Source organism: Trichomycterus rosablanca, chromosome 9, assembly GCF_030014385.1.
Source record: "Trichomycterus rosablanca isolate fTriRos1 chromosome 9, fTriRos1.hap1, whole genome shotgun sequence".
NCBI lineage: Eukaryota > Metazoa > Chordata > Actinopteri > Siluriformes > Trichomycteridae > Trichomycterus > Trichomycterus rosablanca.
Genome location: NC_085996.1, coordinates 36,755,523 through 36,782,344, shown reverse-complemented (window position 1 = coordinate 36,782,344; position 26,822 = coordinate 36,755,523). Strand labels below are relative to the sequence as shown.

The 26,822-nt window shown below is 41.0% G+C and overlaps 1 protein-coding gene across 3 annotated transcripts; it reads left to right on the top strand.

The window, feature by feature from the left end:
- Positions 1-121: 121 nt before the first annotated feature.
- asb2a.1 (ankyrin repeat and SOCS box containing 2a, tandem duplicate 1) lies at positions 122-17,771 on the top strand. Of its 3 annotated transcripts, XM_063002354.1 has the most exons (11): positions 131-184; positions 1,355-1,705; positions 2,234-2,533; positions 5,675-5,794; positions 6,846-7,015; positions 7,127-7,282; positions 8,740-8,985; positions 9,823-9,994; positions 12,124-12,700; positions 15,164-15,317; positions 16,276-17,771. In XM_063002354.1, the coding sequence occupies exons 2-11, from the start codon at positions 1,494-1,496 to the stop codon at positions 16,419-16,421; spliced, it is 2,253 nt and encodes a 750-aa protein (XP_062858424.1). In that variant the 5' UTR covers positions 131-184; positions 1,355-1,493; the 3' UTR covers positions 16,422-17,771. The 3 variants fall into 3 exon arrangements, with proteins under 3 accessions (XP_062858426.1, XP_062858424.1, XP_062858427.1); XM_063002356.1 differs by lacking the exon at positions 1,355-1,705 and having other exon boundaries at positions 122-184; XM_063002357.1 differs by lacking the exon at positions 1,355-1,705 and having other exon boundaries at positions 134-184; positions 2,241-2,533.
- Positions 17,772-26,822: the final 9,051 nt, after the last annotated feature.

Below are 26,822 nucleotides of genomic sequence, written 5' to 3'. Positions count from 1 at the left end.
TTTAGTTCAGCAATCTGAGCTAGGAGGCTGGCACCCTGCACCCCACAGATCATGTGGACGTGTCAGAAATGAGCTATAAACAGATCAGGAGGCCATGCGGACAGGATCCAGTTTTGAAACAACAGTTTTAATGAAAACAAGTGTTTGTTTTGTGTTTAAAGCTAAGGAAGTCATTTAGAAGTTGGTAAGTGTTGTTTCTTATTGAACATTATGATATCATAACTAATCATAACTATTATTTTGTGTTTTATTATCATGTGTGGTTTGAGCATTTGGAAACTGTATGTAATCAAAATGCATGAATGGGTCTCACAGTCCGTTCAGCTTAATTTATTATTATTATTATTATTATTATTATTATTATTATTATTATACTGTTTCACTGCAGGAACGTCGTACACATTCAACATTCTCTTCACTAGTATTTGAGAGAGTAAGAAAGACACTAATGTAATAGATAAAGCAGACTCGAGAGGGTTCGGTCTCTATTAATATATTAAAGGACAGGTATGCATGTCCTGCCATGACTTGCTTTCTCCTAGACAAGGAAGACTGGGTCAGACATACAGAATATGGCAAAAATATGTGGACACCTGACTATGAGAGTGTTAAATATCCCATTTCAAATCCCAGACCCCCCTACCCACAGCTACCTGCATCAGTGGCGTAACTAGGAGCTCATGGGGCCCAGTGCAAAAAAAAATGTTGGGTCCCCTCAACAAATGTCATATATATGTTTTATTCCATATATATCAGTGTTTGCTATATATTTTCTGTTTGGCTTGCCATAATACATGCATAATACGTGCAGCCAATGGGGGGGAGCAGTGAGGTGGGTGGTTGAGTTCATGTCGTGGAGGCCCCAGGGGCCCCAGTGCACCTGCCCCCCCTTCCCCTCCTGTAGTTCCCCTCTGACCTGCATCCTACAATTTCCACAGGGTTTTGGATCATGTCTGTGCAAATCTGTGCCCATGTTGGACAACTGATGTTTTTAATTCATGCTGAATGTAATTAGTGGGGTTGAGAAAATATGTGATCTAAGTGACTTTGGCCGAGGCATGGTAGTTGGCGCCAGATCTCTAGCTGATCCTGCTGATCTCTTGGTGTTTAAACAGAATGATGATGGCCGACTCAGTGGCTCAGTGGGTAGCAAGGTCCTGGGCACTGATGGTCTGTAACGCGTTACTTAGTACCGCGTTACTCTAATCTGACCACATTTTTCAGTAACGAGTAATCTAACGCGTTACTATTTCCAATCCAGTAATCAGATTAAAGTTACTTATCCAAGTTACTGTGCGTTACTATTTTTGTCATTTTCCTTAGTGAAAATATATTTTTGCTTTCTTCTTGGCAGGGGCGGAGCCAGGGGGTGGCCAGTGGTTGCCATGACCACCATAAAGTAATCTTCGGCCACCCCTCTGGCCCCCCCACCACCGCTTTGCCGGCAATTTTTTTGCGGAACCATTTCTGCACGCAGGAGCAGCGCACCTCAGATGAGTAGTTCTCCACCAAAACAGTGCAGTAATACACTCAACATAAATGTCAACCACCAACACCATTACAGAAGTACAGTAGTACTATTTAGTAGTATTCGTGGCGCGCTACGAGTAAAAGCGCCAGCTGGCTCTGCGCATTCCAGTGTTGCCAGATTGGGCGAATATCTGCCAAATTGGGCGGATTTTGTTGGAAAACAATTTAATAGCAGGTAAATAACACTTCTATTTAAAAGAAAATCTTCCGTTTTAAGAAGCTCCAGCATTGTAGAAGGCTATTAAAAGTAAAGTCAATTTTCAATGCTGATTTAGCGTAATAGTGTTGGTCAGTCCGCATTATATAACTAATAAAGTAACTTGTAATCTAACTTAGTTACTTTTAAAATCAAGTAATCCATAAAGTAACTAAGTTACTTTTTAAAGGAGTAATCAGTAATCAGATTACTTTTTCAAGGTAACTATGCCATCACTGGTCCTGGGTTTGATCCCCAGGTGGATGGGGTGTGTGGGTTTCCTCCGGGTTTTCTCACACAGTCCAAAGATGTTTAATACAAAAATACAGAATTCCCCATGAAGGTGCAACTCATCTGGCACCAACAATCATTACACTGACAAAGATCTCTCTCAGATCTCATAATTTCCTTCATTCTGATGATTGATGAACATTAACTAAAGCTGTTCACCCACATTAGCATGATTATGCATTGTATGATAAACTTCTTGTACTGACTATCTTTCAGGACACAGGATCCCATCATGGCAGCTGCCAGTGGGCCTGTTTTGGGTTCCAGAGGTCCCACACTGGGCACGGATGACTTCTGTCTGTACAGCTACCTGTCTGATGACGAGCAAATCCAGCTGGCCATCGAACGCAGCCTCGCTGAATCACAGAACTCCACCTCAGCAGCCGAAAACACAAAGAGTCTCGTACCACAGCACAGGCCGACACCAGCTATAACACAACCAAATCCACCATCACAACCAGTTCGGCGTCAGACACCACAGGCTGAACCTCCCCCATGTCCTGCCAACCCACCCAGGTACACAGTAAAAACATGAGCTCATTATAACAAGCAGCAGAACCAAAATTAAATTCAAAAATCCAGTTTCCAGAAAAGTTCGGACATGTTCAAAATACATAAACATACATATGTACATACAAGTGGAATTTTTGGCCATTCTTGCCTAATATAAAAATTCTTCCATTGCTTTGGAAACTTTTTTTATATAATGAATTTTAAAAAGCATGTTAGCAATGAGTATGGATGAAACCAAAGAAAAACCCAGTTTTAATCTGGTCATGCACAAGTGAATACAGTATATATATATACTGTATATATATATATATATATATATATATATATATATATATATATATATATATTGTTTTGATTAAAAAAAGTATTTCATTCAATTAATTCTATAAACACTGACTGAGTTGCTGCTTTCAGACACATGATATCCACTAAACAGGTCATGTGGACCATTTGCACCTGTCTCAGTTTGTTAGAGTCTGACAACAAAATAGGATGAAGTCCAGTTGAATTGCTTCCCAAAGTTCATATTCCACCAAGGAGAAAAATAGCAGCACAACCTCCAACTTTCCCTCTGGTGTCAGTCAACTTCTTTCTCTTCAGCTTCCACACTGAAAATATACAAATATTGTTTCAGCATTAAATGACAAGTTTAGTTGAATTCCCAACAAGCTTGAAAAAAAAACAATAATAACTTTTTCTTCCAGTATTATTTATTGCTAATTTGCCTGGTGTCTAGCACACACCTCCTTTGACATGTGTGATGCCTTCTTTTTACTGGCAGCAGGATTAGCTGTTGTACTAGAAAGAACTGGATCCCTGTCTGGCCTTCCCTTTATCAGACACGGCCAATTTCGGCTATTAGTTGCCTGATCAGACCAGTGGCAATGTTAAGGCTCAGACTGGAGTCTCTGCGGTAACACACTAGCTTATTAGACCACTGTTCCACTTAAGCATCCCAGACTTTATGTTTAAGTTTATAGACCCAAAAGCAGTTTTAGGGTGTCAAAAGTTAAATTAACCTGGCAGTATTAAGGTTAAAATGGTGTAGATGTGTACTAAGAATCATTATTACTACTGTAACATGGGCCTTACTGTACACATCAGGCAAGTTTTACTTAGCCATAGCCTTGGAGACTGCTTTGAAAAATCTAATAACATGAACCAAACAAAAACATTTTTGCACACCAGCCTCAAGGGTCGACATTTAATAAATCCTGCTCAACAGTACACAGTGTCACTTATGTTCCAGGAGATTATAATTTCTGGCAGACCCAGTTGTAGCAGTTCTTGGATTTCCTCTCTACATAAGGTGACATTTTTGTCTTCCTGCCTCACCAAGTGACCACAGTTTAATGTATGTAATGAACTGATGAAATGAAGAGAATGAGTAGAATGGTGGGGCGGAACCTGTGCTGATGGAAAGTGAGCAACACGGACACTATAAAAGGTCGGACTCTCTGGGGGATCGGGAGACTTTGTTTGGAGCAGTATGTCGGCCGACTGAAAGACTGATTAAAGTGCTGGAGCTGGATCAAGGAGGATTCGCAGAGTCGATGACGGGCCAGCGAGAACTGTTAAAGAAAGGACTATGAGACGCTGGTGAAGGACTCTTTCTTGGAGCGAGTTGGTGGCACGGTGAGGTTGCCGGACCACGTGAGACGCTGTGTCGAGGCTGGTCGCGGTTATGGTGCCAAGGCTTCCAAACTTTTAAGAATCCAGATAAATAAGACATGTCGTCCACTGTAAATCTGCCAGGACTAATTCCATCAATCTCTGGAAGGTACTTGGTGCATTACAAAGTCCAAAGGGGAGAACATTAAACTCAAATAGACCTGTTCTGGTGGCAAAAGCAGTTTTCTCTCTATCCTCGGCATCAACCTCCACTTGCCAGTAACCACTGGCTAAATCCAATGTGGAAAACCACTCAGCTGCCACAAGAGAGTCCAGAGCGTCATCTATCCTGGGTAAAGGATAAGCATCTTTTACAGTGACCTCATTCAACTTCCGGTAATCAACACAAAACCGGAGGGTCCCATCTTTCTTCCTCACAAGTACCACGGGAGCCGCCCACGGACTATGCGAAGGACGAATAACCCCATGGCTCAGCATACTCTGAACTTCTTGCTGCATGGTACATGCTAACATGTCAGTTTTTAGTCTAGGACCCCACGATCTTGGACGTACCCAATTGAGTTTGCATCGTATCAATACTGGCAATGCTCCTCCTGTGAAGCAAGCTCCCAGGAGGGTTCCCATACACCTGCAAAGGGAGATGCAGCAAGAAGTTCAGAGTATGCTGAGCCATGGGGTTATTCGTCCTTCGCATAGTCCGTGGGCGGCTCCCGTGGTACTTGTGAGGAAGAAAGATGGGACCCTCCGGTTTTGTGTTGATTACCGGAAGTTGAATGAGGTCACTGTAAAAGATGCTTATCCTTTACCCAGGATAGATGACGCTCTGGACTCTCTTGTGGCAGCTGAGTGGTTTTCCACATTGGATTTAGCCAGTGGTTACTGGCAAGTGGAGGTTGATGCCGAGGATAGAGAGAAAACTGCTTTTGCCACCAGAACAGGTCTATTTGAGTTTAATGTTCTCCCCTTTGGACTTTGTAATGCGCCAAGTACCTTCCAGAGATTGATGGAATTAGTCCTGGCAGATTTACAGTGGACGACATGTCTTATTTATCTGGATTCTTAAAAGTTTGGAAGCCTTGGCACCATAACCGCGACCAGCCTCGACACAGCGTCTCACGTGGTCCGGCAACCTCACCGTGCCACCAACTCGCTCCAAGAAAGAGTCCTTCACCAGCGTCTCATAGTCCTTTCTTTAACAGTTCTCGCTGGCCCGTCATCGACTCTGCGAATCCTCCTTGATCCAGCTCCAGCACTTTAATCAGTCTTTCAGTTGGCCGACATACTGCTCCAAACAAAGTCTCCCGATCCCCCAGAGAGTCCGACCTTTTATAGTGTCCGTGTTGCTCACTTTCCATCAGCACAGGTTCCGCCCCACCATTCTACTCATTCTCTTCATTTCATCAGTTCATTACATTTATACTGTATTTGTTATTAGTGCCGACAAGATATATTGTACTTTCTAGTTAATCCAGTATGGTCTGATCAAGCACATGTATTTATTTGTCTTTGTAGGGACAACAGTAACCAACAGTCTGTGATAGTCAGTCACTTTGTTACTGGGAACGGTCAGCGGATGGTGGCGTATCGACGATACGACGGCACTCTTGTAGAAGTCAAACCAGAGAAGGAAGAGTGAGTAGAGTGACTCTATAAACATACACTGCTGTACATAATTATACACCGATCAGCCATAACATTAAGTACCACCTTCTTGTTTCTACACTCACTGTCCATTTTATCAGCTCTTCTTACCATATAGAAGCACTTTGTAGTTCTACAATTACTGACCCCCACAGGACCACCACAGAGCAGGTATTATTTAGGTGGTGGATGATTCTCAGCACTGCAGTGGCACTGACATGGTGGTGGTGTGTTAGTGTGTGTTGTGCTGGTATGAGTGGATCAGACACAGCAGCGCTGCTGGAGTTTTTACATACCGTGTCCACTCACTGTCCACTCTATTAGACACTCCTACCTAGTTGGTCCACCTTGTAGATGTAAAGTCAGAGACGATCGCTCATCTATTGCTGCTGTTTGAGTCGGTCATCTTCTAGACCTTCATCAGTGGTCACAGGACGCTGCCCACTGGGCGCTGTTGGCTGGATATTTTTGGTTGGTGGACTATTATCAGTCCAGCAGTGACAGTGAGGTGTTTAAAAACTCCATCAGCGCTGCTGTGTCTGATCCACTCATACCAGCACAACACACACTAACACACCACCACCATGTCAGTGTCACTGCAGTGCTGAGAATCATCAAATAATACCTGCTCTGTGGTGGTCCTGTGGGGGTCCTGACCATTAAGGAACAGGGTGAAAGCAGGTTAAAAAAGTATGTAGATAAACAAATGGACTACAGTCAGTAATTGTAGAACTACAAAGTTCTCCTATATGGTAAGTGGAGCTGATAAAATGGACAGTGAGTGTAGAAACAAGGAGGTGGTCATAATGTTATGCCTGATCAGTGTATGCCTATCTGTGAACTGGATTCAAACACCAACAATGAACCAGGGCAAAATCAAGTGCAGTGCCTTCTCAGAACAGTGCTGTTACAGCAGCAAAGAATAAACAGCTCTATAATGATGCCCATGATTTTATAATGTTTTAAGATTTATCACATAACACGGTTTGAGTCTAATCTCTGTCTCATCATTTTCTAAACCTCATGTCTTGCGTTCTGATAGAGATGTGGACCCGATCGTAAAAGCTATTAGGGATGACGATGTGGGAACTCTGAGACAACTCATCAAAAAACCAGACTGCAACCTTCTCATGCCAAACAAAGATGGCTGGATTCCACTTCACGAAGCTTCCAACTATGGAAAAGAGCAATGTATTAAAGCTCTCCTTAGAGGTAGGATTAGAAAAATGATCTACACCCATTAATCCTGTATCCTGATAATCTGTTTAATAAATCAGTATCTTTCCCACATCTGTACAGTTCTTGTGTTTAACTCTGTCACAGTTCAGCCTGGAATGATCAACAAGCGCACTTTAAAAGATCAGACCGCTCTTCTGCTGGCGGTGTCGAAGGAGTACGAGGACTGTGTGCAGTGTCTGCTTGATAAAGGAGCCGATCCAGACATCGCAAACAAGGACAAGGAGACGCCGCTCTATAAAGGTACCGGTGGTCCATGGTAATCCATCACCCTCAACAAAATCAGCTCTGTTACAAGTGTCAATTGTTCCATTAATTCTTGTTAGAGATGTTTTTTCTTGTTCAGCTGGATTATTAAATGTGTGGATTATTAAACTCATGGATTAATAAATTAATGAATTATTAAACTGATAGATTATTAAAATGATGGATTATTAAACTCAGATGTTTAAATTAATGGATTATTAACCTTATGGATTGTTAAACTGATGGATTATTAAAATTATGGATTATTAAACTGACAGATTATTAAAATTATGGATTATTAAACTGACAGATTATTAAAATGATGGATTATTAAACTGATAGATTATTAAACAAGTGGATTATTAAATTGATGGATTATTAAACTGATAGAGCATTAAATTAATGGATTATTACACTGATAGATTATTAAACTCAGATTTTTAAAGTCATTGATTATTAAAATGATGAATTATTACACTGATGGAATATAAAAATTATGGATTATTAAACTAATTGATTATTAAACTCATATAATTTTAAATTAATTGATTATTAAATTGATAGATTATTAAACTGATAGATTATTAAACTAATTGATTATTAAATTGATAGATTATTAAACTAATTGATTATAATCAATTAGTTTAATAATCTATCAATTTAATAATCAATTAGTTTAATAATCTATCAGTTTAATAATCTATCAATTTAATAATTAATTAATTTAAAAATATATGAGTTTAATAATTATTAAACTCATATATTTTTAAATTAATTAATTATTAAATTGATAGATTATAAAACTCATGGATTATTTAACTGATAGATTATTAAACTGATGGATTGTTAAACTGACCAGCGCCCTGTCCAGTGCATTCCTGCCTTGCACCCAGTGTTTCCCGTCGTTACTCGACCTGCTGCCAGTCAAAAATGAAATGATGAAAATGAAGGTGCACTGGTAACTCAGTGTTTAAAGTACTGGACTAGTAATAGGAAGGTTGCTGGTTCAAGCCCCACCAATGCCAGGTTGCTACTGTTTGGCCCTTGAACAAGGCCATTAATCCTCAACTGCTCAAATTATATTCAGTCATAACTGTAAGTCACTTTGGATACAAGCATCTTCTAAATTGTGCAAATGTAAATTAAATTGGGAAAAAATGAAATAACTCTGTTTTTGGGTCATATATTATTTGTTTAGTATTTCACACAATAATGTGTGCTGTTTACACTGTTATTGAATTCTGTGACATTATAATAGTTTAATTTCTTAAAGAAAAATTCCCCCAAATATTAGGTGCTTCATTGGCACCCTGTACAGAGTGTTGCCTCACAGTTTTAGGGTGACGTCTGATCCAACAGGACCCTGACTAGAACATATAGATTAGTGAAAATGAATTATTAAAACAATGACACAGTGCAAATTATTATGATTGTTCTTTTTTTGTACCCATCAGCCTGTGAGAGAGAGAATTCTGCTATAGTGGCGATGCTGCTGAATCACGATGCGACAGTAAACAAAAGCTGTATACAAGGCTGGACTGCTCTCCATGAGGTCGTGTGCAGGAACAACGTAGAGATCTGTGAGATGTTGGTGAAAGCAGGAGCCAAGATCAGCACGGCCAACGTGTACGGCGTCACGCCCATCTTTGTAGCAGCTCAAAGTGGAAAAGTAGAAGCGCTTCGGTTTCTCTTAAAAAATGGTAATAAAAAAACGTGTTTTCACCAGATTATCATTCATTATTCTAGCAAAAGTTCAACCACAACATTAAAACCACCTCCTTGTTTCTACACTCACTGTCCATTTTATCAGCTCCACCATATAGAAGCACTTTGTAGTTCTACAATTACTGACTGTAGTCCATCTGTTGCTTTACATACCTTTTTAGCCTGCTTTCACCCTGTTCCTCAATGGTCAGGACCCCCACAGGACCACTACAGAGCAGGTATTATTTGGGTGGTGGATCATTCTTAGCACTGCAGTGACACTGACATGTTGGTGGTTGGTGGTGTGTTAGTGTGTGTTGTGCTGGTATGAGTGGATCACACACAGCAGCACTGCTGGAGTTTTTAAACACCTCACTGTCACTGCTGGACTGAGAATAGTCCACCAACCAAAAATATATCCAGCCAACAGCGCCCCGTGGGCAGCGTCCTGTGACCACTGATGAAGGTCTAGAAGATGACCAACTCAAACAGCAGCAATAGATGAGCGATCGTCTCTGACTTTACATCTACAAGGTGGAGCAACTAGGTAGGAGTGTCTAATAGAGTGGACAGTGAGTGGACACGGTATTTAAAAAATCCAGCAGCGCTGCTGTGTCTGATCCACTAATACCAGCACAACACACACTAACACTCAAAGCAGGTTAAAAAAAATATGTAGAGAAACAGATGGACTACAGTCAGTAATTGTAGAACTACAAAGTGCTTCTATATGGTAAGTGGAGCTGATAAAATGGACAGTGAGTGTAGAAAAAAGGAGGTGGTACTTAATGTTATGGCTGATTGGTGTATCTTCTGCTTCTTTCTGAAATCAGGAGCTGACATTAACAGTCAGGCAGCAGACGGAGCCACAGCGCTGTATGAAGCCTGTAAAAATGGTCACGTTGAGATTGTGGATTTTCTTCTATCTCAGAATGCAGATGCCAACAAGTCGGGCAAAGCTGGCCTGCTGCCAATACATATCGCAGCGCAACGTGACGATGACAGGTAACTGTGGGACAGGTACTGTAGTAGAATGACCTGCATGTGGACTTCTGAGTGTGTCTCATGATTTTGCATCGGTTTATAGCACCATCCTGTTCAGTTACTGGTCGACTTGCAATAATGACAAAGCACTTCAGTAAGTCCCAGTGACTGGTAGTAGTTCTGAAAAGTCCTTAATTAACGTGTAACATCCCTAACCCAAGCTTCATTCTTACTATAGTATAGAGTCAATGTAAATGATATTACGTTTCTAGTCTTCTTGCCCTAACTATGTGTTCTTTTGCTCTTTCACTGAATTATTTTATTTGAATTAAAAACAAAGAAAACTAATTTTAAAACTAATCTGTATCTTCAATGTCTGTCATGTCTTGAATTACCAGAAACAATCATTTTAAAATGTTTCACTGTACAGTAGAACTAAAGAACTAAAAAATAATAAGATAGTTTTAGGGCGGCACGGTGGCTCAGTGGGTAGCACTGTTGCCTCACAGCAAGAAGGTCCTGGGTTCGATCCCCAGGCGGGGCGGTCCTCTCTGTGTAGAGTTTGCACGTTCTCCCCATGTCTGTGTGGGTTTCCTCCGGGAGCTCCGGTTTCCTCCCACAGTCCAAAAAACATGCAGTTAATTGGAGACACTGAATTGCCCTACAGGTGAATGGGTGAATGGGTGTATGTGTGTTTATGTGTGTGTCTGCTCACGATGGACTGGCGCCCTGTCCAGGGTGTTACTGTGTGCCTTGCACCCATTGAAAAGCTGGGATAGACTCCAGCACCCCCCTGCGACCCTAATTAGATAAGTGGTTGAGTGAGAAAGTGAGTGAGTTTTATGTGTTGTATGTTGTCGGACATGTAACACCCTAGATTTGAGGCTTTAAACATTCAATAATAAGCAGGTGAAGGTAAAAGAAGGACTAAGCTCAGTATGTCAAATAATAACGGTCACCACTGTGTTCCAAACTTCATGAGATTCGACTGTCAATCAGTTAAAAACAAGTTTTTCTTAATACAACATTGCAAATCATTTAAATCTTTACCCATCTACCATACATGATGCAGGGAATCTGGAGAAATCTCAATTTATGTAGGGCAGAGACTACTAAGACCTTGACCTTCAAGACCTCAGACAACTTTGCACAAGAAACGCTTCTGTGATAAATATAGCCACATGGGCTCGAGAGTCCTTTCAGAAAATTGTTGTCATGCAACCTGAAACTCTATTACACAAAGAGAGAGTCATACATTAATTTACTGCATCTGTAAATGTACCATTGCAGCAGTGATGTATATTCCGCCACATATTTTAGAGAGAAGTCTTGCCATCAAGGCGACGTCTTTTCCCAGGAAGTCTGTGGTTAATATCAAGATAATATCAGGCCTCATTCTGTACATTATACGACAGTATAGCTTCAGAGACACAGAATGTGTGCTTGTCTGGCTTGCCTGCAGTCCAGGTTTGTTTCCTATTGAATATGTACAGTGCATCATGAAGTGGAGAGCAGCATGTTGAGCAGCATGTTGAGCAGCTGAAGTCTCATATCAAGAAAAATTCCACTTGGAAAACTACAACAATTAGTGTCCTCAGTTCCCAAACCATTATAAACTGTCTCATTAATTACTCACTCACTCATAACCGCTTAACCGTCTTAACTGCGTATCCAATCAGGGTCACGGGGCCTATCCTAGCTTTTCAATGGGCGCAAGGCACACAGTAACACCCTGGACGGGGTGCCAGTCCATCGCAGGACAGACACACACACACATACACACACCCATTCACCTATAGAGCAATTCAGTGTCTCCAATTAACTTGACTGCATGTTTTGGACTGTGGGAGGAAACTGGAGCTCCCGGAGGAAACCCACACAGACACAGGGAGAACATGCAAACTCCACACAGAAAAGACCTGGACCGCCCTGCTTGGGGATCGAACACAGGACCTTCTTGCTGTGAGGCGACAGTGCTACCCAAGGAGCCACCGTGCCGCCCTTCTCATTAATTACAAAGGTTATAAGACACAGTGCTAAACATGCCTCATTTGTCATTTATTACCATTGCTTTGTTATAGCACTACATTATCAATGCCAGTGTAATCATTAGCTTCAGTCTTAAGATCTGTAACACCTTTGTCTTTCAGAATTGTGTCCATGCTGATCTCTGCCACCAGTAAGGCCCGTGTCAGACGCAGTGGCATCAGTCCTCTCCACCTGGCAGCAGAGCGCAACAGAGACGAGATCCTAGAGCTGCTTATCGATGCTGGCTTTGACGTCAACGCTGTGCTGTCTGAGGAACGGCGGAAGTTGTACGAGGACCACCGAAGCACTGCCCTCTACTTTTCTGTCATTAATAACAACGTTGAGGCCACCACCATGCTGCTACAGGCTGGTGCCAATCCCAACCTGGACACGTTCAGCTCTCTGCTTGTAGCTCTGAGGCAGGGATGTATAAAGACGGTGACCCTACTGGTGGAGCACGGAGCGAACGTCAGTGCTTACATCCCCACACACCCGACCACCTTCCCTGCCACCGTCATGTTCTGTATGAAGTACCTGACTATGCTTAAGTACCTAATGGATAATGGTTGTGACGCTTTGTCATGCTTTAACTGCGTGTATGGTAGCAATCCTCATCCGCCACTGAATCTGGCACGCCGTGAGAGAAATGTGAGGCGCTACAGAGAGGAAAGGGCTACATCACAGAGCACATGTGTGCAGGTGGGTGAAATGAGTTTAAAATCCCAGTCTTGGTCAACTCCAATTTTGGGTTAACCTTGTTATTGTGGAAAATAGGGCTGGCCATTTACTGGGTTACCACTAGGTTTTGGAATTCACTTTCATTCTACCACAAGAGCATTAGTAATGCTTTGATGTTACGTAATGCTTGCAATTAATGGTGCATTTTAGTAATTATATAGCTGGCATGATGGCTTTAAAGTTAAGGTTCTGGAATAATGATTGGAAGGGTATAGGTTTAAGCTCAAACATGACATTGAACATTGTGATCTTAGGCTTGTGTAGTTGCTCAGCTGTAAAAACTCTATTCATGAAATGAGGAACTGCATCGTTGGAAAGCTGGCATCCTATGATAGTGCCACATAGAGGACTTCTACCTCTTTTGTCTATGGGTGTTGCATGGCTGTACGCTTAACTGTATACATCCATTACCAATTAGTGTGGCTGAATTCTGGTTAGTTTTGTGGTCGTCAAGTCAAGTCAAATTTATTTATATAGCGCTTTTTACAATGGACGTTGTCTCAAAGCAATTTTACAGAATCCAGGACCAACAGACCAACAACCCCTATTGAGCAAGCCGAGGGCGACAGTGGCAAGGAAAAACTCCCTTAAAATTACAGGAAGAAACCTTGAGAGGAACCAGACTCAGCAGGGACCCATCCTTCCTGGGCGGCCTTGTGGTATACATGCAATCTGGCCCACAAAGTTACTTGTAGTCCCATCTTTAAAGGGGTCTGCAACAGCATTTCCCACAAAGTTTTGTTGATTACTCCAACAACTGCGCTTAAATTGACCTATAAATGAGTTTGAGTGCTTCAGAGGACGGAGTAGTTGCTGAAGTACAAAATGTAAGTAATTTAAGTAATTTAAGTAATTGGCACGGTGGCTCGGTGGGTAGCGCCGCTTTGTCACAGCAAGAGGATCCTGGGTTCAAGTCCCAGGTGGAACAGTCCGGGTCCTTTTACATTTACATTTTCAGCATTTAGCAGACGCTTTGATCCAAAGCAACTTACAGTACTGTGATAGTATACAATCTAAGCAATTAAGGGTTAAGGGCCTTGCTCAAGGGCCCAGCAGTGGCAACCTGGAAGTGGTGGGGCTTGAACCGGCAACCTTCTGATGACTAGTCCAGTACCTTAATCGCTGGACTACAATTGCCCCCTTTTATGTGTAGAGTTTGCATGTTCTCCATGTGTCTGTGTGGGTTTCCTTCAAAAGCTCTGATTTCCTCCCACAGTGCACAGATATGTAAGTGAGGTGAATTGGAGATACAAAATTGGCCATGGTGGTGTTTCACATTGAACTTGAAGTGATGAATTATGGGTAACCTGTAACTACCTGTCCTGTCATGAATGGAACCAAATTTTTAGTAAAACAGTAGTAGTAGTAGAACTTTATTACTAAATACTTATCTAAATACTGTGGCGCGGGCGAGCAGGAAGGCGAGCGTCGGGGCCGCAAGTGAGCTGCCTTTGGCAGTTCATTCAGTGGATTAGGGACAGACACCCATTCATACACACATGCATTCATACAACAGACAAACATATAAGCTACTTACCCAACCCTCACCGCAGCCACCCCACTCCCAACAACGGGATTCACGGCTACGGTGAGCTTAGACACCACTGCCGCAAGGCTTTCTGGGTAAAGCCCGTGCCGACGCTACAATACTTTATCTAAATACTGTATGTGTCTACATATTCTAGTTAGATCTAAATTAATATTGTTAGCCTTCAGATTTTGTTCATTTTAAGACATCTTAAGGAAATAAATAAAAATGAGTAAAGAAACAACCACTGAGGTGCCCAGGTGGTGCAGCGGGATATTACGCTTGTGCACCAACACCGGTCACCTGGGCGCCACCTAGCGGGCATAACTGGCAGTGCCTGCAGCAGATACTAATTGGCCACCGTATCTGCAGGGTGGGGACTGGACCATGTGTGGGTGGGTGGGTCTCCATACGTTGTATAAGGACCCTGATTGGCAGAAGAGACGCCTGTGCAGAAAGCAGGGGAGAGAAGAGGAGGGCTGTGCACGTGCTCTCCTCGGATGCAATCTGGTATCTCTCAGCAGCGGAAGACAAAATTGGGTGCTAAATCGGGAGAAAATGCATTTTAAAAAAGAAACAACCATTGAGCCTTTATGCAGACAGATGTAGTGCATATTTTAATTTAAAAAATTATATCCGAATGGGTATAATTCACATCCACAAGAGATGACTGAATTATTTAATAAGTATAAAAAATGCTGTAGCCTTTACAGGCACCAGAACTGGACCAATGTGTGTTATCCATTATCCAAACACCAAATAATAGTAAATCTATTAAAAGAATTATGTTTCATCCACCCAAAATACTTACCATTGGTTTTTTTCTTTCTCACTCATTCTCATATGCAAATCTAGGAATGTCTTATTGTTTGGAACATTTTTACTGTTACTTTCAGTTTTGTGAGGTAGTCTCCACCGACACGTACAGCCACTGGGCCGGACCCATCATAGACGTGCTGTTGGATTATGTCGGAGATGTAAAGCTCTGTGCCAGACTCACTGAGCACCTGGACAGCTACCCTGACTGGGCTGGCATCAAAGAGAAAGCAAGTAAGTCTATGCTGTGGTTCTTTGGTAAATTTTTTATATACACTGATCAGCCATAACATTAAAACCACCTCCTTGTTTCTACACTCACTGTGTATTTTATTAGCTCAACTTACCATATAGAAGCACTTTGTAGTTCTACAATTACTGACTGTAGTCCATCTGTTTCTCTGCATGCTTTGTTAGCCCTCTTTCATGCTGTTCTTCAATGGTCAGGACCCCCACAGGACCACCACAGAGCAGGTATTATTTAGGTGCTGGATCATTCTCAGCACTGCAGTGACACTGACATGGTGGTGGTGAGTTAGTGTGTGTTGTGCTGGTATGAGTGGATCAGACACAGCAGCGCTGCTGGAGTTTTTAAATACCGTGTCCACTCACTGTCCACTCTATTAGACACTCCTACCTAGTTGGTCCACCTTGTAGATGTAAAGTCAGAGACGATCGCTCATCTATTGCTGCTGTTTGAGTTGGTCATCTTCTAGACCTTCATCAGTGGTCACAGGACGCTGCCCACGGGGCGCTGTTGGCTGGATATTTTTGATTGGTGGACTATTCTCAGTCCAGCAGTGATGTGCCTGATGTGCCTGATCCACTCATACCAGCACAACACACACTAACACACCACCACCATGTCAGTGTCACTGCAGTGCTGAGAATGATCCACCACCTAAACAATACCTGCTCTGTGGGGGTCCTGACCATTGAAGAACAGCATGAAAGGGGGATAACAAAGCATGTAGAGAGATAGACAGACTACAGTCAGTAATTGTAGAACTACAAAGTGCTTCTATATGGTAAGTGGAGCTGATAAAATGGACAGTGAGTGTAGAAACAAGGAGGTGGTTTTAATGTTATGGCTGATCAGTGTATGTTGCTTCATTCACTGTTCACAGTTTTATCCACACAATGTATTAGAACATTTTAACAGTATATACATCTCTCTGTATTTTTCTTTAAGTGCCCCCACGGCCGCTTATGCAGCTCTGCAGACTGAAGATTCGCAAGTTGGTCGGCGTCCACAGACTCAGGAAACTGAAGAAGTTACCCATCCCTGGAAGACTGATCAAATTTCTGAATCATGAGGAACGCATGACAGAGTTTTAAGTCTGTCTGTGTAACAGAAAAATGAAGGAAAACAACCAGCATTTAATTACAAATAACTATATAAATAGCTCTGCACTAAACTGATTGGAAATACTATCACTTGGATGTATTTTCTGTGTATATAATTCTTGAATATATGTATATGTATGTTGATTTAAGGTTATTGCGCACATAGTAGATGGCAAGTCTGTAAGGGAGTGATGTGACAATGCTGAACTTTGAGATAATTTCAGTTTAACTGGATATGCATTCACTGGCCACTTTGTTAGAAACACCTTCCTGATATTGAGCTTTTCTCTCAGCATCAAAGGGGTTTAAAATTGTCTATTTAAAATGGTCTTGTTAAAAATGTGGTCAATGTTAACATGAATGCATTGTGTGATTGCTGTAGATTTGTCAAACGACCTGTCTGACCACATCAGACGCAGACGCTTTGATCCAAAGCGACTTACAGTACTGTGATAGTATACAATCTAAGCAATTGAGGGTTAAGGGCCTTGCTCAAGGGCACAACAGTGGCAACCTGGCAGTGGTGGGACTTGAACCGGCAACCTTCTGATGACTAGTCCAGTACCTTAATCGCTAGACTACAACTGCCCCCTTTTATGTGTAGAGTTTGCATGTTCTCCATGTGTCTGTGTGGGTTTCCTTCAAAAGCTCTGATTTCCTCCCACAGTGCACAGATATGTAAGTGAGATGAATTGGAGATACAAAATTGGCCATGGTGGTGTTTCACATTGAACTTGAAGTGATGAATTATGGGTAACCTGTAACTACCTGTCCTGTCATGAATGGAACCACATTTTTAGTAAAATACTGTATGTGTCTACATATTCTAGTTAGATCTAAATTAATATTGTTAGCCTTCAGATTTTATTCATTTTAAGACATCTTAAGGAAATAAATGAAAATGAGCAAAGAAACAACCACTGAGGCGCCCAGGTGGTGCAGCGGGTGGTGCAGCGGGATTCACATCCAAAAGGTGAATTTAGATCTAGTCAATGAGGAGACTATTGAGGTATGTCCTAGTGTTTAATCTTGGGGTCATTAATGTAAGTTTTAAATACATTCTAAGTTGACCCAGATGCAGTAGTTAAGGATATCAAGGATTTATTAATGCTATCTGGGTGAGCTATAATGGGTTGGACAGTCAACACAATCATTTTGTGTCTTTTTGCATCAATCACATCAATGTGATTTAAAGTACACAATTTCTAGATTGTTTTTTCGTTAATTAGATTGTTGTTTAGTAAAGGACATCTTGTTTAAAAAGTAATAATAGTCAACACTTTTACTTTTCTTCAGCTTAAATACACCGATCAGCCATAACAATAAAACCACCTCCTTGTTTGTACACTCACTGTCCATTTTATCAGCTCCACTTACCATATAGAAGCACTTTGTAGTTCTACATTTACTGACTGTAGTCCATCTGTTTCTCTGCATGCTTTGTTAGCCCCCTTTCAAGCTGTTCTTCAATGGTCAGGACCACCACAGAGCAGGTATTGTTTAGGTGGTGGATCATTCTCAGCACTGCAGTGACACTGACATAGTGGTGGTATGTTAGTGTGTGTTGTGCTGGTATGAGTGGATCAGACACAGCAGTGCTGCTGGAGTTTTTAAACACCTCACTGTTACTGCTTGACTGAGAATCGTCCACCAACCAAAAATATATCCAGCCAACAGCGCCCCGTGGGCAGCGTCCTGTGACCACTGATGAAGGTCTAGAAGATGACCGACTCAAACAGCAGCAATAGATGAGCGATCGTCTCTGACTTTACATCTACAAGGTGGACCAACTAGGTAGGAGTGTCTAATAGAGTGGACAGTGAGTGGACACGGTATTTAAAAACTCCAGCAGCGCTGCTGTGTCTGATCCACTCATACCAGCACAACACACACTAACACACCACCACCATGTCAGTGTCACTGCAGTGCTTAGAATGATCCACCACCTAAATAATACCTGCTCTGTGGTGGTCCTGTGGGGGTCCTGACCATTGAAGAACAGCATGAAAGGGGGCCAACAAAGCATGCAGAGAAACAGATGGACTACAGTCAGTATGGTAAGTGGAGCTGATAAAATGGACAGTAAGTGTAGAAACAAGGAGGTGGTTTTAATGTTATGGCTGATCGGTGTACACTCACTTTCTTAACCGTTTTCTCCTCCCAGAGGAAACCCACGCAGACGAGGGGAGAACATGCAAACTCCGTACATAAAGGACTCGGACCCTCCCGCCTGGGGATCGAACTTAGGACCTTTTTGCTGTAGGTGACAGTGCCACCCACAAGGTCCCGTGACATTATGGCTGTGTGGCACCAACACTTCAGGGTTGAATATCATTTTTGTAAAGGGGAAGCAACTAAATTCGTTTAAGATTTCATTTTTAAACTGCCTCCTGTTTATCCACATTTCTCTTATTTAAAAGCTTAATTAAAAATCATTTTATGCAATGTCAGGTGGTGAATGATGGAAATCATGCTGGAGTTTTAAAGAATTAAAGAATTAAAACTATTATATTAACAAAGAATGTAAACTAGATGGTAGTTCATGCTGTTAAACAAACACAAGGTGGCAGTACATCTCCACATGTAAATCCAGTCTCAATATAAAACAAAGTGGTTTGAAAGATGCAGGTTTTCATGGTCACATAAATCAAAGTCATTTTTTGAAAAGGTCAGACATTTTTCCTAACCTCAGACAGCTATTATGATATTGTGAGATGACTTATGTGACTGTGCTGTTCTGCAGACTTTGACCATTTTTCCTGATTTCCATTTTCTCAAGACTAGACCGATAAATCTGAGAACAATCGAATGCTTCCCTGTTGGCAGTTTAAGACAGAGCAGACTTTATGGCACCACCGGAACAGGCCACACACTGTATGGTGATAATTTTGCTCAGCCGTTCATCTTCTTCAGACCCTGAACTGTATTTCGTACTCGGTGTGGATGAATCCACTTTGCTCGTGATGCATTACAGACTTGAAACCATCGCAGGTCGATAAAATTTGTGAGAAGGTTCAAGCCACAGCTATCCATTCTGCTTCCCTCATCTTTTGCAGGTCTACCACAGGCTGTAGTGGGGATGAATGGCTTTCATGTGGCTGACCGAGAAGCTCCATTATACAGCAGTTTGGGGCTGAAGAGTTCAGGGTTTCATCATCATTTGCTTACAGCAGAGACTCTTAGTGGACAATTAAAAGATGCTGGCAAAGCCTGGGGGTGGGGTGCAGAGCACTTGATAATCCTCTCTCTTGATGACACCACAGAGCTGTTTTACTGGCTTTCTGTCTTCACTCTAGACCTGAAGTGTGGGTCCCACTTGCTAAGTTTCTGGATATTCTGTGCAGTATGACCGTCCATCAATTCCTGCTTGAGCAAGCAGGTCAGTTGTGAGTCTTGTTTTTGTGAAGTGGAAATGTCTAAAAGCAACAACAACTCAGACATAAATGGCAGGCCGTTCAAGCTCACAGGGCAGGACCACCAACAGCTGAAGTATATTTTGCAAGGAAACTCTGAGTTTCAAATTGCTTCTAGAGACAAAGTCAGAACCAGACCTTTGAATTAGGAGCTTAATTGATTAGATTTATATAGCCAGGATTCCCATAATAATGTAAAGCATTGGCTGAAGTGATGAACAACATTCCCTAAAGTGATAAATGCCTTAATATTAGGCAGTCGAGTGCATGAAGAAGGGTTTGGTTGACACAAAGGGAATACAACTTGAGTGCTTTCAATATTCTTGTGTGTTTCCAACTTTGGTTAAAGTTCTTTACTGTTCCAGCATTACAGCATTTCATAAAGACATGTTTTGTTGATTTTGAAGTTGACTAACCAACACATAGTTCAGACCTAAACTCCAGTACCTTTGTAACCTCAACTAGATTCATTATTAGATGAATGAGGCTTCTATGGCAGTACAGCCACACTATTGCCCATTGTTTTGGAATGAGGGTGGCACAGAGATGGTCTCCCATGTATGCATGGGTTTCCTTCAAGTACTTTAGCGCACTCAGTGACTAGGTGACTCGGTGGGTAGCCTCAGTGTCACCTCACAGCAAGAAGGTCCTAGGGTTGGATTCCCAGGTGGAGCAGTCCAGGTCCTTTCTTTCCTCCGGGAGCTCCAGTTTCCTCCCACAGTCCAAAGACGTGCAAGTGAGGTGAACTGGAAATACAAAATTGTCCACAACTGTGTTTGACATTAAACTTGTGAACTGATGGATCTTGTGTAACGAGTAACTACCGTTCCTGTCAGGAGTGTAACCAAAGTGTGTAAAATATGATGTTAAAAATCCAAATAAACAAATAAAATAAATAAACAAGTACTCTGGTTTAGTTCCTATTCCAGGTACAATGTGAAATGATCTCTATTCACAATATAGTCTTGCTTTTAAGCACAGTTTACCAACAAAAATAAATAAAAGGTTTTAGAAAGAGACGTTTAACAAGCCTATCTGTATTGTAATATTAAGGTGTCCTGTGGTGCAGCAGCTAGTGTGGGTGCTGCATAGCAACGTTGAGGACTTGGGTGAGTTTTTAGTGCATCTAGCTGTGAAGGAATGAGTGTGAGATGCCCTAAGAGGGATTGACACACTGTCTGTGTAGTCTTCCTGTCATTCAGTGTTTCTGTGGGTTCAGTCCAACCCTGGTTTAAATAAATACAAAAATAAGTGAATAAATAAATGCATGTTTACATTATTTTGGCATCGAGCTGTGTTAATCCATGTGTTCCTAGACATTTGAGAGGTGAGAGAAAACTATTAGAATAAATCCCATACAGACATGAAAGAAATTCTCAAAACAGTAACTGAGTAGATAGTTTGGTAGCAGCATATTTACCTTCCCATCTGTATGTAATTGGTTTATTTAAAACTGATATTGTAGTAGATATGTACAGATATATCTTATCATATCTCACTTTGTTAATTATTGCAACAAAATAACAGCCAGTAAAAAGTTCACATCCTATGTTTTACCACATGGTGTCTAGATCTTTAACTGAATATACACTGATCAGCCATAACATTAAAACCACCTCCTTGTTTCTACACTCACTGTCCATTTTATCAGCTCCACTTACCATATAGAAGCACTTTGTAGTTCTACAATTAATTTCTACAATTTGTCCATCTGTTTCTCTACATACCTTTTTAGCCTGCTTTCACCCTGTTCTTCAATGGTCCTGTGGGGGTCCTGACCATTGAAGAACAGAGTAAAAGGAGGTTAAAAAAGTATGTACAGAAACAGATAGACTACAGTCAGTAATTGTAGAACTACAAAGTGCTTCTATATGGTAAGCGGAGCTGATAAAACAAACAGTGAGTGTAGAAACAAGGAGCTGCTTTTAATGTTATGGCTGATCGGTGTAAGCTTAGCTTTTTCTGTCTTTGGTTTTTTCAGTCGTTTTTGATTAACCAGACTAGTAAACCATTAAAGTTTACTATAAATACACAAACTACAGATTAGCCAAATACAGTATATTACTCTTGTGATGCCAGGATGATTGAATTTAAAGTTTCTACCAGCACAACACACACTAACACACCACCACCATGTCAGTGTCACTGCAGTGCTGAGAATGATCCACCACCTATATAATACCTGCTCTGTGGTGGTCCTGTGGGGGTCCTGACCATTGAAGAACAGGGTAAAAGCAGGCTAAAAAAAAGGTATGTGGAGAATCAGATGGACTACATTCAGTAATTGTAGAACTACAAAGTGCTTCTATATGGTAAGTGGAGCTGATAAAATGGACAGTGAGTGACAGGAGTTGCTGCATTGTCATGAATCTGTGTTTGTCATTTACTGTTTCTAAGAGAATTTGGCCCCTACTTTGGTTGTTTCCTTCAAACCCACAATCTTAACACATGCATTTAGACATAATGGACAGTCTCCTTGTGGTAGGTAGAGAAACACTTACGCTTTCTCCTGTTTAAAAAGCCTGCAAGTATACTTTAAGAGGACCTGGAGAAAAAATAGCTTGTTACTTGTTCATCATGCAGTCAGCCCTAAAGCTCAGTAACCCTGAGGCTTTCCTCACTTCCACCCTACACCACACATTAGATTTAATGATGACTGACAAGTAAAATCAACAGGATTTGGCTTTAGTGTACAAACCACTCAGGGGGTGGAACGAACTCGAGTGCATTACATGAAGGCTACTGTTAGTTTGGCATCCAAAGACACTTAGTGTTATATCTGTAGGTGGTAAAGCCACTAATACAGCAGACAAATGTCATATTTTCAGCAGGGACCTGATCCTACACATTATTCACTATATTACTGTGTGGTGCATTCATCTGCAGAATACGCAGAACATATATCAGATGTATTGTCACTGATGGCATCCTTAGCCTAACTGTCTAATAGGGCAATATCTGTGTAACCTTACAATATTGTAGGTTCTGGAATAATAGAACTCTGACCCTTCTAAAGCAGGTATGTTACTCTGATAAACAATGTAAACAAGGGGCTCCTGGGTATCCAGTGTTTTCACATCATCTCCTCACTTCTGACAGCATCTCTCAGTTTATTTGAACTGTCTGTAAATAATTATCTTTCATTTCATTTTTTTATGGTTTAGCATCGCTCAATCCTGGCCAGGGTTACAGTGGTTCTGGTTTCATCTGGTTTCATCACGCCAGTCCTTCCAGACAAACATTTTGTCTGTTTGTAAACACCTGACTGGCCAATAGCACTGCTGCAGATTCAAATTCAAGTGGACTAGTGCAATTTACCACTGTGCTACCCGAGCACCACATCCACTGTTTCTGTGAAAGTATGGGTTCTTAACAACATGTATTCTATTTTTTTTTTTTTCAAAACTGCCATGTCATATACTTATTAACAAGAATAATGTTTTTGTATTTGTAAGCATATACATTCAAAAAAACATTATTTAGACACTAAAATTACAAACATTGCAAGCCATTGTAGTTAATCAGTTTTAGAAATTTACAGTAAGAGATAGTAGCTGCATATTTGAGGTTGCCGTATTAACTTTATCTGTAGAATGAGTTTCTTATGCATACATTGCTGGTATTCTGCTCCATACGTATGTGCTCTTGATGACATGTAATACCCAATATGCTCTATACAATATAACGTATGGTGCAGCATATATGCACTCACCAAGCACTTAATTGAAAATACCTTCATGGTATGTACATTAATTTGTTATATTAAAAGCAACACCTACCATATAGATTGATTTATGGGTATACAACTACTGACTGTACACTTTGTGTAGCACTGTCGCCTCACAGCAAGAAGGTCCTGGGTTCGATCCCCAGGTGGGGCGGTCCGGGTCCTTTCTGTGTGGAGTTTGCATGTTCTCCCCGTGTTCGCGTGGGTTTCCTCCAGGTGCTCCAAAGTCGTGCAAGTGAGGTGAATTGGAGACACAAAATTGTCCATGACTGTGTTTGATATTAAACTTGTGAACTGATGAATCTTGTGTAATGAGTAACTACCGTTCCTGTCATTAATGTAACCAAAGTTTAAAAACATGACGTTAAAATCCTAATAAACAAACAAACAAACAAACACAGAACATATTTCAGAACTGTTGCATGGAAAACATTTAAGTGCATAACTACAGTAATCTTAAAACCCAAATGTGGACCTATAGTACACAGAAAACTCTGATGTCCAGAGTTTTGGGCTCCAAAGGGTGATCTTTAGATCTTGAATAAGCTTAGGGACTATTGGGGTAACACAAGTAGGAGGTCTAAAGGACCCTGCATAATGTAATGTCTGTTTAACCAAACACAATGCCACTGGGTTGATGCTTATCTGATAAAAAAAAAATCCTCCTGCCACATGCACCTGGCTTTAGAGACACATGCAGCTCAACCTTTTATTTATATTCTGTCAGACAAACAGAAACACGTCTAACAGCTGCTGTGACACCACAGTATGTCATTCACACTTTAGAGTCAAATCAGATAAAAAACAGTCACCAACAGCACCATTAGTTTAGTCTGTTACTAAGGGACATTGTTCTTAAGCACCATTAGAGACTTTAAACTGCTCTTGATTTTATTTCTCTTGATTTTATTTGACTCTAAAAAGATGTTACACAATGTCAATTCTACACCTATACAACAGGCAGGGGTTGGCAAAGATTAAAAGCAAATACAAGTATGAACTCCAGTCTGAGAAAAGTTGGGACATTTTGTGAAATACAATTAAATGAGAATCTCTGATTGGTTATTTCTCTTGAACATTTATTTATCTGACAAATGTACAAAGGAAAGATTTTAAATGTTTTCACTGACCAACTGCATTTTGTAAATGAACAAATGTAGAATTTGATGCCTGCTACAGACTTACAAAAATGTTGGGGCAGAGGCGTGTTTGCCACTGTGTTACATCACCTTTTGTATTAATTACACTTTTTAATGGTTTAGGAACTGAGGACACTACATGTTGCAGTTTTGCCAGTAAAATCAGCTGCTCAACAATCCGTGGTCACTGTTAGGAGATATGGCCAGAGGATCTCCAGTTTGTGAACAAATGTGTAAGAAAATTATTGAACTGTTTAGAAACAATGAACCTCAAGGAAAGATTAGAAGGCACTACAATACAGAGTTACAGGCACAAACGCCACCTAATACTTTACTGTGCAAAAAGAAGCCTTATGTTAACCATGTCCAGAAGCGGCGTTGACTTCTCTGGGCTCTGAGGCATCTAGGATGGACCATCACACAGTGAAAACATGTATTGTGGTCAGATGAATCAGCATTCCTGGTGTTTCTTGATAAAAATGGACGCCATGTGCTCCAGACCAAAAGGCGAACAGGACCATCCAGACTGTTATCAGCAACAGGTCCAAAAGCCAGGGTCTGTCATGGTATGGGGGTGTGTCAGTGCCCTTGGTAAAGGTCATTTACACTTCTGTGATGCAGCATTAATGCAGAAAAGTACATTGAGATCTTAGAGCAACATGTGCTGCCTTCAAGACGTCGTCTTTTCCAGGGACATCCAGGATTTTTCAACAAGACAATGCAAAACCACCTGCTGCACACATTACAAAGGCATGGCTGCGGCAGAAGAGGGTGCGGTTACTGGACTGGCCTGCCTGCAGTCCTGACCTGTCCCCAATAGAGAATGTGTGGAGAATTTTGAAATGAAAAATGCGACAACGACGACCCCGTACTGTTACACATCTTAAGACGTGTTTGCAGGAAGAACGAGACAAAATAAAAGCTGAAACACTAAATCACTTGGTCTCCTCGGTGCCGAAACGTCTTTTAAGTGGTGAAAAGGAACGGCAACATTACAAAGTGGTAAATGCTTTACTGTCCCAACTTTTTTTGGAATGTGTTGCAGACCTGAAATGCAGGAATGGATGTTTATTAATAAATGAAATAAAGTTGAGCATAAAAAACATGAAATATCTCAGGTTCATCCTGTCTGACATCAAATAAAAGTCAAAGTAAATTTTCTGATTTGGGGTTGTATTATGAATAATTGTTTTTAACAGTGATTCTTAAATAACATTCTTTACATCAGCTGATATGGCACTACTGTTGTATTTTTATGAAGATAACATTCGACTGCTGTCAAAAAGAAGAAGAACAAAAATCTTTAATTTGTCATTCCATGGTAAATCACTTGCATATAAAAATCTCTCCTGTCTGCATCAGTTGTTATTCTGATGCCCGTATAGCCGTTGATGATCCAGTATAAGTGTGGCACTGCAACCGCTGCTGGTCTGGGCACGTAGCCAGATCTGGAGGAGAGATCAAGTCCTGTCAGCTCTGATGCAGCACTGAAATGTTCCCTGTCAGATCCATACTGAAGTGCAAGTGGCTGACTGCCCGACTCTAACCCTGGTTTATGGCTCACAGCATCCCTCTTTCCTCTCACAGAAGTAAACAAGAGCATAAATATGGAGGTGCTGTGCTGTGATTCATTAAGGGCCATGTTGAGTAGTGGTTCATTCTATAATGTCCTGTTTATGGTACCTGAATTATTATTGTTAATGTCATTAACACTAGTTTCCACGTCCATATGTTTGTAGAGTATATTATATGTATTTCATGTCCTGGAATTTGAATCATTTCTGCAAATGTCCTTGTTCAAGTCCTTGAAACACAAACCTTTATCTATTCCCTAAAGAAACGTTTTACTTATTGTTTTCTGGAAATCTGCTGGCTCAGAAATAAGCGTATTTATGTTTTGTATTGTAATCTATGTGATATTGTGTGTACTTAGTGCCATATTATATGATGTGATTCTTTCATGAAGAAGAACAGACCTACAAATGCACCAACATACCACAACATCAGTTAATGTTATGCCCAAATACAACCCCAAATCAGAAAATGTTGGGACAGTATGGAAAATGCAAATTAAATAAAAACACAGAGTTTCTTACATTTACTTTGACTTTTA